We start from the raw sequence: 12,515 nt of genomic DNA on the forward strand, positions 1-12,515 counted from the left end.
TTGAAAATTAGACTTTTTCAAATGAAGATATGTCGAGTTTAAAGAAAAACACCCCTGAGATTTTTTCAGCGTTTGTAGTGCTGGATCTCTTCTTTCAAATGCAGCCTAGTGCTTAAAATTTGGCTTGCGCCTTTTCGAGATAGGGTAGAGGACCCAGAAATCGCCCACTTTATAGAGGCAATCTTGGAAATTTGATGAGAATTTGATGGCAAATTATGGTTTTTGGTTCTATTTGTTGTAGAACGTTGATAAACTATTTGATTTTAAGTTTCCACAAGGTTTTTATCATTTACGTGTTCATTTTTTATAAAATTTTGCGTTTTTATAAAGTGCTCTGAAGAGCCTATTTTCGCCCCCCTAAATCCAATTTTCGCCCACCCTTGGAACCAGTTTTCGCCCACGACAAAAATCAAGAAATCAAATGAAATTATGACTCAAAGCTAAGCAAATATGGTCTCCTATTGATACACAACATGTTCCCGAAGCTAAATTTCATTGATGTGCACATATTTTGTCGTACATATTATAAATTGAGGTTCAAAAAATCCCAGGAGTTTTTTTTTTCAGATATCCTGCTTATTTTGAGATTCTCTGTCTATTATAACTAAAACCAAAACATGTTCTCACTCTCTCTCAAAAAATATGACTGAATCAAAATTTGTGATAGAACTCATGTGTCCCTGTTCACCCAAGAGGCACACAGTTACAATTAGCTCCATGTTGTTGTTGATTTTGTTAGGGAAGCTTTAGCCCTATGGGTCATTTGCTCCCGAATTGACTCAAAAAACATAAAACATCGAGTACCGTAAACTGGGGTGACTTTGATAGCCCGGGGTGACTTTGGTAGGTTTTTCAAATGCCCGTCAAATAAGTATCTAAACATTTTTGAGAATTTAGGGATAGCTTATTATTGAACATATATGCAAAAATGTGACTGTTACATTGAATGTATCAAAATTAGTGGCCAAATCAAATTTCTATCAATGTCACCCCGGGCTATCAAAGTCACCCCAGTTTACGGTACCTCTTAATAAAAATATTAAAGTACATGTGTAACTACTTCTCCATCCTCTGCTTAATTTGTTATCCTATGTACCAGTAAACTTTTACAACATTTGAACCAAAACCCCTTATGAATGAAAGTAATTAAAATGATTATTTAACCTTTACAAATAATCTAGAATGTTCCACATATATTTTCAAGCACATTTCGCTGCGATTAGATTCGTTTTTATGGTAAACGAAAACTGGTTCTAGTTAAAATCTTAAAACACAATACTAGATTTCGCCCTGGTCGAAAATTGGATCGCATGTTTTTTCATGACCCCAGAAATCGCCCACTTTATTTTATTGAAATAACCTTTGGTAAACGTTTAAAACAGGTAAATCACTAGATTTTCATGAAATTCAGACATACAGTGAACTAATGAATTATTCATTTACATCATTTTCGGACAAAATGAGTTGTTTTCCCTCATTAACATTATTACCCGCTGTAGTCTAAATTGACAAAAATATGGCGGCTGCAGTAAGGTTTTTTTTGAAAAGCTTATGAAAACTTAATAATCAATAGAAATTCATTAGGAAAGTTTCAATTAGTACTAGAAATGAATGAATATGTAAACCTGCATAATAAATTCAACCAAAAAACGGTATGAGTTTGCTAAATACAGATTAAATCCAGTAGGTGGGCGAAAACTGGAGCAGGGCGAAAACTGGGTCCTCTACCCTATTTAAGTTTTAAATTTGCATCTTTTTTACCTTAAAATCGCTGTAACTTTTGACCCTTAAGTCCAAATTGACTTGTCAGATAATAAAAATGTTTGTTTTTTAGAGCTCTAAAAGTGCTCCGAATACCACTTTTCTCTAAAACTTAACCCTGAATTGCCACGTAAAAAAAAACTGATTTTTGAAGGTTTGCTCAGATGCTTTCTATATATTTTGTCGTAGAAGGCGTAGATTACGAGATAAAATTTTGGTGTCTTCGACAAAGTTGCTGGGATTGGCAAGCCTGTCAACTTTCTAGAAGACGAAAAAAATCCCAAAAATATTCCTGTAAAGTTAGATTTCCAAAATCACCCTAATCGTGAACCACCCTAATTTTCAACCAAACCAAAAGTTGCTCCTTTCCTTATGCAACAACTCTTCTGAAGACACCAAAGCTCCAAAACTTAACCATTTTTCGGAAAATCCATTTTCCACTTAATTTTGCAATCTGGACCACTGTGCAGTGCACTGGAAAGGCAAATATGCAGCTGCAATCATAATTTTCCCAAAAGAAGTTTCAAGTTCAATGCCCAAACTTTCAATAACTTTTAACTTAAAGTCACGTAACGTGCTATAAGTCATACTACGGTGGATAACTATTGCAACTCCACCGCCATTTCTATTCATTCGGTTATTAGTTATAACCTGGGAGGGAGAAGCGAAGAGGTCTTCTTATTCTTATTCATTTTCTTGTTGTTGTTTTTGTTTTTTGTGCAAGATAATTTCTTTTCCCATTTAAATTTCCAGTCAGTCGTCATCTGCCCTTCTTGACAAAACAAATTTTCTTGCAGCTCATTTCAAAATAGTGCTCAAGATCGTGCATGACTCATGTGATGCAACTTTCTCCGTGAATTTTTTTTTTATTCATAACTTATTTTTATTCGGTCCTCTTCGGTGCCGAGACGAGGGTAGGACCGCAAATCATGAATGTGACATAAAAAATAATGAAAATATTTTTTTCAACTAATGACAGCAAGGGTCATTTCACACCATACTTGCAGGACATGAAACCACAGAGTAACACAGAGCGAGCAGTCCGAAGAAATGTCGTTTTATTTTTGGCTCAATAAGGTTTGCTGGTAGCAGGCGTGCGATGTACCACAAAGTGGAACCAAAAATCGAATGGCAGTAGTGACTCTGCCTTACTCTGTGATGAAACCGATCACTTTTAATTAATCTGGGTGGGTTTGCTGCTTTTCAACTGGGTGCTGAACTCGTTGAAGATCCTCCACAGCTCAGCCGAACTGTAGAGTACCTCCTTGCCTTGTTCCTTCGTGACTCCACAGGCGTGAGGGGCCAGTATTTTGTTTGCTGCTTCCTGCTTGTCGAAGGCGATCCTTCTGTTTTTTTTCCGGAACCGCACCAGACAGCGGAGGAAACTATGCCGCCGTGAGCGCCGGTACTGCCGGACTTAGTTTTCTGTCATTTTCCTTTCTGGTTGCAATAAAATGCAAAACCCGAGCATTGGAGGAAGTAAAGTGAATTCGCTGTGACATGATCATTCTTCCGAGATGCCGGCTTTGCAGAGCGATTGTTTGAAAAACGGTGGCTTATCTTAAATTGGGTACTAAAGCCCTATGTCAATTTTTATGAACAACGGTAAAAACACGATTAAAAACCATTTCTGATCACTTTTTTCATTTTAATGCAAAAAAATTGACAAGACAACATTTTTCGATGGATCAACTATGGTCCCCTTGGAACGAGTTGTCAAGTAGGAGCTTTTCTGTCAAGAAGGACCGCGGGGTTAATTTTTCAAAATTGATTTAAAAATCCATTTCAAACTCTTTGTGGTCGTACAAAGGGTCATTGTACTCAAAAAATAAGCTTTATCGCTGTAAACAATAATATCAGCAATCTAAGCTTCATTTTAGGACCCAATTGAACGATCTTAATTTTTAGGCAAATTTTACGTACGATGATTTTTTTCCATAAAAAAAGAAAACGTTCCGCTTCCTTTCTATTCATGTCAACCTCCAGCTCGCCGTTTTTTCCCGCTTTGTTCCTATTTCCATCCAGAGAATTTTTTTCACTTCCTCCACAGCTCTGGTTGTATTGAACGATTTATATATTTAAATACATTGGCTAACTACTACTAACTTAATAAGTCTTAGTTTAAGCACATGTATGTAAGACATTGATGTATAACATTGATTGATTCATGGTCACATTGGAAATATATCTCATGAATATATATTTTAAACTAAATCTTATCAAAAATAAGCAAAAATTGAAAAATAAATAAAGTTAATTATTTTATTTTAGCCGAAATTGTCTCAGTCCGAAAAAACATTTGCAAATTTAAAAACTTTTTTAAATATATTTTGCTAACAAATACAATACTGCTCTAACCAAATAAGAACAGTAACAAAAATTGAAGGCGGCTCTCACTGACAGTTCGCAAGTGGCTGACACTGACAACTAGGTGTATTCTTCTCCGCCCGACTCAGGTTATAACTTTATAATCTGGATCACTTTTCAAATAAGTGCCAGTTTTTAAAAATGTTTCGGTTATAACAGCAACATGCACGTTATGAACTCGTAAAAAGTTGAAAAATTCATTTTCTTTCGCTTTTAAAGAGCGAGCATTAAAATTCATAATATTGATGGAATTACTTAGATCCATGATTAAACTTCAGGGTAAGAACAACATCATTCGCAAATTTTAATCCAATCTGGATTGCTTCCATCATGGATGTAGCATTACTCATTGTTTGAATCAAACCAAACAGTGAGTTTTGCAAAAAGTCATTTTTCAAACGTAACATCGCCGAGATCAGAAGATCCCAAAGCGTTGCCAGCAGAAAAATTTTCAAATGAGATTTGAGGTACCTGCCCAATTTCAGAAAGATTGGTAGAGGATTTAAAATTCGTGGATGAACCCGAAACGACGTTAGCATAAGAAATGCCATTGTTGTTACCTAACTTTTCCACGGTAGGGGTATTTCTAGAATTGTTCGAGTGAGACAGCACGAACGTTTGATTTAAAGATGCAGGTACAACCTGACTTTGAGAAAATTTCGGTTTGGATTTCGGCTGATGCTTAGCACGAGAATCCAAAACCTTTTTTCTGATGGGGCAATCCCAGAAATTTGATTTGTGATTTCCACCACAATTTGCACATTTAAATTGGGTGACTTCTTTCACGGGACAATTGTCCTTGTCGTGAGAAGAATCCCCGCAAACCATGCATTTTGGAACCATGGCGCAATGATCAGTACCGTGACCGAATGCCTGGCAACGCCGGCACTGGGTCAGATTCTGGCCATTACCGCCATGTTTCTTAAAATGCTCCCACTTTACCCGTACATGGAACAAAAACTGAACTTTGTCCAAAAGTTTCAAATTGTTGATTTCATTTCTGTTGAAATGAATCAGATAAAATTGTGAAGTCAAACCAAAGCGAGAAATATTCCCGTTTGATTTTTTCTTCATCGGTATTACTTGGGATGGGGCAAAGCCAAGCAACACCTGAAGTTCGTTTTTGATCTCATCCACCGACAAGTCGTTGGAGAGACCTTTCAAGACCGCCTTGAATGGCCGAGCATTCTTGGTCTCATACGTGTAGAAATTGTGTTTGTGGTTTTTCAAATAACCAACAAAAGTTTGGTGATCTTGTAAAGATTCCGTCAACAAGCGACATTCTCCTCTTCGACCAAGCTGGAACGAAACCTTCAAATTGCAAGTTTCCTTGCAATTCTTCAGTTGCGTTCGAAAGCTGGCCAAATCGGAGACGGAAGTCACAACAATTGGCGGAGCCTTTACTCGTTTTTCGACGGCAGAAGGCTCAGTACGAGGAGAAGGTTCCTTGTCATCAGTTTCGGATAAAACACCGAAACTGGTTGTCAATGGAATTGGAGGATTGACCTCACATTCAGAATCAGAATCAGACCTCAGAAGAGGCTGTTTTCTTTTTCTGTTTCCGTTAGCCGGTTTAGCGTTCAAACGCTTCACCGACGTAACGACCAAATCTTCAGAAGATTTGCGTTTACCTTTGTTTTGACGCATTTTGCAAGCAAAGTTCTCTTAAAAGATGGCTTCGTTTGTAAAATACAACAAAATTTCAGGCGGGTTTAGTCTTGAAAAGACTGTTTAGAATTTTGGAAAATAACTCAGGTAGTCTTTAAAAAGACTGTGAATTTTGTTTTGAAATAACTCTGAGCTTAGGTAGTAAAAAATACCGCAGCTCTAGTGTCCGTTCACCACGAAGGTTCGCAAGACACTGAAAAAAAAAAAAAAAAAATCGTTATTGGGACCTTTTAACTTTCCAACTGTTGTTCATAATGGGCCCTTTCTAAATACAATTTCGGAGAGAGCTGAAAGGGCACTAAAGCGCTGTCACCGCATTGTTGTTTTAAATGATGTTTACGGGCCCTTTTGTTTAGTTAGAAGTAATGAGGAATTCAGAAGAAATTTTGATTATTGGTGAAGTTTTATGATTGAATAGTGTAGATAAGTTATGTGAAACATAAAAATTCTTCAAAAGTTTCCTGAACAGCAGCCGTAGGACCGTATTGAATATTGTTTTTTGACGAGGTTTTTCTCTGCAGAAATCCTTGGTGAAAAGTAAACTAATTTTTTTTTTGAAGTAAATTAGTGTTATGAATGTATGAAAAGTTCACTTAATAACACAAAAAGTTCCTCAAGTACAAGAATTTGACGAAAAATTAAAGGGCACATTTGATCTTTTTTTTTTTGGTTTGCAGTAAACATGGTTATGTGCCCTTTTGAGTTTTTGATTTTTTCAATAGGAAATTGTTTGTTATCAGTCTGATTCTTGGAGGGCATGTAGGGAGTGTACTAATGAATGGAATAGTGGAATAATCCCGAATGTTTACGTTTTGGTTTTGTACCCTAATGAAATGTTTGGCTCGATTTGATCAGAATTTGATTCTGAGTCGATAGGTATACGTGAAGGTGGGTCTACGAGGTCGAATAAAGAAGTTCATTTTTCGAGTGATTTTATAGCCTTTCCTCAGGCAAAAATAATACAAATTCAATAACATACAACAAAGAAAGACAAAAGATTCTAAAAATTGCCGCTCCAACACGGAAAATTGACAAATAATGAAAAAAATAGATAGTTAAGAATAAGGTTGTTACTAAATTATCCTCTTGGCTTTCTTAAAGTATATATTTATATTTACTAAAAGGTATATATTTATATTAACAAAAAAAGACGATTCGATGGACTGTTCCCTTCATGAATTAAATATAAAGGAGGTATTAGACTATGGCAAAAAAAACTCGCACTTTTTTGTGTTTGACGGTTTGCCAAACTAGCAAACAAAGCCAAATGTATGCAGGGCAGCGTTCTTTTATTACGTATCGCAGTTGGGCCGTGAAATTTGTATGGACATTTTGTTGTTACGAGGGGGAGAGGGGAGGGGATTTTGAGGGGGTTCCGTTTTTGAAAACAAAAACAGACAAACAAAAAAAAAAGGCAAATTGTCAAAAAGTTAGTTTGTTTGCGAGTTTGTTTGTAATAGTCTAATACCTCCTTTATATTCAATTCGCATCGCTTCGCTTCGAAACTCTAAACTTCCTATGCAAAACTGGTTGCGCCATGTATCAGTACATTGAATTGCAAACCCCTGAAAGTAGGCCTTGAGCGCAAGCCTAGGTCTTGTGCTTATTTTTATATAGAAAAATCAAGTTTTTCTTTTTTTTTTAAGGTTTCTCGGCATTGGTTTTGGTTAGTTTGAGATATGCATTGATCCGGGAAACACGATGGTGATCAGCTAAAATATATATAAATATAAGTAATGGGTGAAAAACACGTTTCAATCCATAAACTGCAACGCAACAATATTGGAATATATGTTAAGGTTGATATTTTATTTTTAATGAATTCCTTGGACAATTTCCTATAAAATGCAACCAGAAGAAAGTATTTTGGTCTTATAGTTGAAATGTTACGCGTAAAAGAATAAAAAGTCTTTTTTTTAGAAAATCGTCAAACAAAGGGCGATGCCGAAGAAAGAGGGATGGTCCAATCGGCACCAAACTTGGGATTTCTGTTAACTATCAATAGATGAACGTTCCCTCTAAGTTTGGTCCAAATCGGTGAAGGTCGAGTCCAAAAGTGTGCCCAGTCGACCCGGAACGACCTAGGCAATGTTCCTAGGAATGAATGACCTAGGCAAAGACACCAAATGGATTAGAAAATACCTTCTTAAGGTACAGAATTTCATACAGCCCCAAAAAACGTATGGAAAAACCTATGATGCAAAATTACTTCTTCTGGCATAGGGAATGCATGGACAATCGATTTGCTAAATCGTAGAGAACCACTCAACCACTGAAGTAATTGAAGATCTAGTGGAGAATTTTCGAGGCAAACCATTTCATCAATCGGATTTCAATAGTTTAATGCATGAAATCATAGAAACGCATGAATAACGAGTCGCACCAATTTCCTCCCAAAACAACACAACCCAGTACGTGTGACACTCGATCTCCGGAGCACTCGCGCGTTCCTATATTTTTCCTATCCTAGAAGTTGGAACCAGTTTTTTCCCCAACGCGAGAGTCTTAAAATGTAGGCCTCCCACAAAGCTGCAGCAGAACCGGATTCTATGCGTCTTTTTTTTTTCTTTTATTATTTTGAGCCCATCCCTTTGCTGCGCCCTAGCTCAAGCCTCTTCTTCGCTGTCTTCTCTACAGTGCAACATAATCGCCTTCCCCCCTCTGACCCGACCTCCCCTTTCACCCGCATACCTGTGGGCTGCTGCTGTTGTTGGTCGTCGATTCGTCCATAATTTTATCGGTCTCCATTTTCATCATCTCGGCGCTGCTGCTGAGGCTGCTGCCGCAATCGCTGCTGCCGTCGTCGATGTCTATGTTGATTCCGCTGCTGGCTCCTAATCCGAATCCCCGAACAACCCTTCTGCTACTCTTCGCACAAACTCGAACTCGAAACAAAATGGTTTCGAGGTCGTCGCGGTTTCAACGCCGATTCGGAACACGGCGGGGCACTTTGCGGCGAGTCAACAACACACGGGACGGGATAGGCTCTGAAGAACCGTTTTCACGCGTAGCACAAACTTCTGGGGTGGAAACTTTCCGAGGCCTCTGTTCCGTGGGCACTTTCGGACGTCGATGCCTGCCTCTCCAGTGGACGACGGCCTGCACCAATACAGCCGCAGTTGCGCACCGTTTTTTTCCCAGCTTTTCTTTGCTTCCTTTCGCGGTTCACACGCACACACGCCCCCCAAGACACTGACTCTGGCCACTCTCAAGACTCCTCTTCGATTAAAATTTCATTTCCCGTACGACGACGGAGTATGGCTGCTTACATAAAACTTCCATGAAACCGTCAATATTGCGCCCACTTCTTCGTCGCGATCCCCCCACGGGAAACCTCACAGCCCACGGTTCCGTTTCACGGATTAACAGAATAGGTTCCAGCAAAATAAAGGCTTCAAAAACCTGCAGAAATGTAGAAAACAAAAAAAAACTGCGCTCACAGAATGACACCAAATAAATTTTTGACAGCTTGCGTCGATGACAAAACCGATTTAGCGTGTAAACGAGCTCGCGCGGATTGCACAACTACCAACACACACATTCAACTCAACGCACACACACACACACACTCCCTCTTTCTCTCTCGCCTGCTTCGTCGCGGCGTCTTCTTCTTGCGCGCTCCCTCTTGGGCCACGAAAATTCCTCGATTTTTCCCGCAGTGTGGAAAAATGCGTGCGAAATTCACTCCAATCAGGCACGCATTTTCACGCACGGTTATCACAAAAAACACACGCTCGAACGTCGTGCGGGTGGAGAACGCGAATTTAGCGCTGAAGAAAATGCAATTCAATGGCAGCAGCAGCAGCAAGCACACACAAGGCAAGGAAGGAGTGATCGTCGCGAGCGAACGAGCCGTCGAAAAACTGTACGAACCGTTCTCCACGAATGACGTCAACGTACTGAGCGAAATCGAGAGAATCGCTGCGAATCAAGCAGGAGGGAAAAGAGGGTAACTGTCAAACCGGTCTAGCAAACGTCGCGTGATTGTTTTCGTTGATTTTGAAAATTTCGAAGCGAGGGGAATCGGACGGATGGGAAAGGCATAAACATAAGCCCTATAAAAAAATTTATGTACAACGGTGAAAAACACGATTAAAACCCAATCAAGAAGGACCGCGAGGTTAATTGGGTCCTATAATGAAGCTTAGATTGCTGATATTATTGATTCCAGCTTATTTTTCTGAATGAAATGACACTTGAGGCGACCGCAAAGGATTTAAAATGGTTTTTTAATTCAATTTTGAAAAACTTACTTCATGGCCCTTCTTGACAGAAATCGACGGTAACATTTCAAAAGACATCATGTACATTTTGACACTTTCTGGGTTATTGTATATTCTGAAAGTACTTCTAATAAGCTACCTCTCCACCAAAAATGAGCAAAAGTTACTTCAGTAAAGTCTGTTTAATTATGATTTTAAATAAAGTAACATAAACAAAATCTCTGTCATCAGCAGTCCCTGTTTATATAGCCCTGTCAACCTGTCAAACAAAAGGCTACATAAACCTCGTGACGAAAAAAAGCAACATGAAAAAAGCGCCATGTACATTCGGCGAAGAAAAACGAATCATAACAAAGCGCCCCCCCTCAGTGACAGCAGGGTGATATCGACGTTGGTGATTTCAAAAGAAGTTATGTTTGTTTTTCTCAAATAAAATTACGGAAATAATGTTTTATTGAATATGGATGATCAAGTATCAACAAAAGCAACGTTTTTCATCGTTTGTTATCATTAGAACATGTTATTTTGCTTTTATATAAAAATGGTAATTGAAAATGGAAGCTCAACATTCAAATGCGTTTTTCTCAAAACGCATGGTTTGTACATGATGCTTTTTGAAATGTTGGCATCGAAATGGTCCTGCTTGACAGTTCGTTCCAAGGGGACCATAGTTGATCCATCGAAAAAAATTGTCTTGTCAATATTTTCTTAATCTAGTTCTTAATATTGTTTTTTACCGTTGTACATAAAAAAAACACAGGGGTTTAGTGCCCAACTTTTCAAAATTGATTTAAAAATCCATTTTAAACTCTTAGTGGTCATACAAAGGGTTATTGTACTCATCAAAAAAAAGTCAGTTTAAAATGGCCGCTAGGTGGCCAATGGTGTTAGAAATGACAGCTTCAATGTATTTGAAAATGGGAGCTCAGGAAAACTCAATTTTTAAGCAATAAAATGATTATTTATAATAAAAGTATTGATTGATTAGGTGCACAAAATGTGTCTAGAATATTATTAAAATAAAAACTGTTCGAAAAATTTGCATCAAGATAAGTACACCATTCGATTCAGCAAGAATTTTGGGCACCAAAAATATATAGTTTTCATATTTTAAGTATTTTATTTTAAAAGAAAATTAACAAAAAGTATGAAAATCGAGACATTTAGTATGGGAGCTGTCAAATCTCTCACCATCAAAAAGCAGCGTTGAGCTTTCGCTGGATTTGTCTATAAAAGGAAGGATTTTGTTGTTTGCTCTAAATAATCAGGGAGCTTTCTTGTATAACGTAATGCAAACAGATTTTTAGACCCCTTCCATGCCCCCCGTTTGTTTTATGACGAACAACTTTGTCGAAGATTAAGAAACAATCCGAGTTAACCTTGATGACTATTAGGGATTTTTTTTGCATTAACAGATTTTGTCACCAACTTTTAAGGTCTTTGACCGAATTTTTACTGTCACCCTAACGTGTAATCAACTTAAAACTATTTAAAATACATTTCCCTGCGTTGATAATCACTTTAAGCATAAATGAAAATAATTTGATTTATTAAAAATTCTAAAATTTCAAAATTCTTAGACTCAGCCAGTCTGAAGAAAGCGTCATGGAAAAACATATGATTAGAATACGCTCCATGTTTTTTCTTGTCTCTTAAATTTTTGAATTCTGATATTCTCTAATTCTAAACTTCTAAAACTATAGAATTCAAAAATTCGAAAGCTATAAAAAATTAATTCTAAAATTATAAAATTCTGAAAATCTAAAACTCAAAAATACTAAAGTATTTCTAAAATTCTAAAAATCCTAGAATTTTAAATTCCTAATTTTTTAAATTCATAAATTTTAAAAACATAAAATTATAAAAAAATATAATATAAATTCTAATATTCCATAATTCTAAAATTGAAGTATTCTTAAATTCTGAAATTCTCAAATTCTAATATTCCAAAACACCAAAATACTAAAATACTTAAATTCAAAAATTCTAAAATTTCAAAATTCTAAAATTCTGAAATTCAAAAATTTTAAAATTCTAAAATTTTAAAATTTCAAAATTCTAAAATACTAAAATTCTAAAATTCTGAAATTCTAAAATCCAAAAAGTTTTTAAAGTTCTAAACTTCAAAAATTCTAAAACTTTAAAATTCTTTAAATCTCAAATTCAAAAGTTCAAAATTTTCAAGTATCTCAAATGAAAAAAATATTAAATTGTAAAAATCTACAATTTCAAAATACTCTAATTCTAAGATTCCTTAAATCGTAGAATCCTCCTAAATTTTAAAATTCCGAAATTTTAGAATTAATAAAACATAAAATTATAAAGTTCTAAAATTCTAACATTTTTAAATTCTGAAACTCCAAAATTTTAAAATTCCTAATCATCAAAATCCTAAAAAAAATATTTCTAAAATTCCAAAATTCTTAAATTGTTAAATCCTTAAATACTAAAATTCTTTAATTCTAAAATTCCAAAATTCTAAAACATTGAATTTGC

The 12,515-nt window shown here is 36.3% G+C and overlaps 1 protein-coding gene across 6 annotated transcripts in view; it reads right to left on the bottom strand.

Moving 5' to 3' along the window:
• Positions 1 to 9,733, bottom strand: part of LOC6051106 (F-box/WD repeat-containing protein 11) — a 68,855-nt gene extending 59,122 nt beyond the window's left edge. For 2 of the 6 annotated variants that reach the window (XM_038260173.1, XM_038260168.1), the window contains exons 1-2: positions 9,670 to 9,733; positions 8,488 to 9,198 (exon numbers count right to left, since the gene is read on the bottom strand). In XM_038260173.1, coding sequence (XP_038116101.1) covers positions 8,488 to 8,553 — 66 coding nt within the window. In that variant the 5' untranslated portion in view covers positions 8,554 to 9,198; positions 9,670 to 9,733. Of the gene's footprint in view, positions 1 to 8,487; positions 9,218 to 9,508 lie in introns of those variants that run through there. The other 4 variants (XM_038260169.1, XM_038260171.1, XM_038260170.1 and 1 more) reach the window with 4 other exon arrangements.
• Positions 9,734 to 12,515: the final 2,782 nt, after the last annotated feature.

The sequence above is a fragment of the Culex quinquefasciatus genome, chromosome 3, assembly GCF_015732765.1.
Source record: "Culex quinquefasciatus strain JHB chromosome 3, VPISU_Cqui_1.0_pri_paternal, whole genome shotgun sequence".
NCBI lineage: Eukaryota > Metazoa > Arthropoda > Insecta > Diptera > Culicidae > Culex > Culex quinquefasciatus.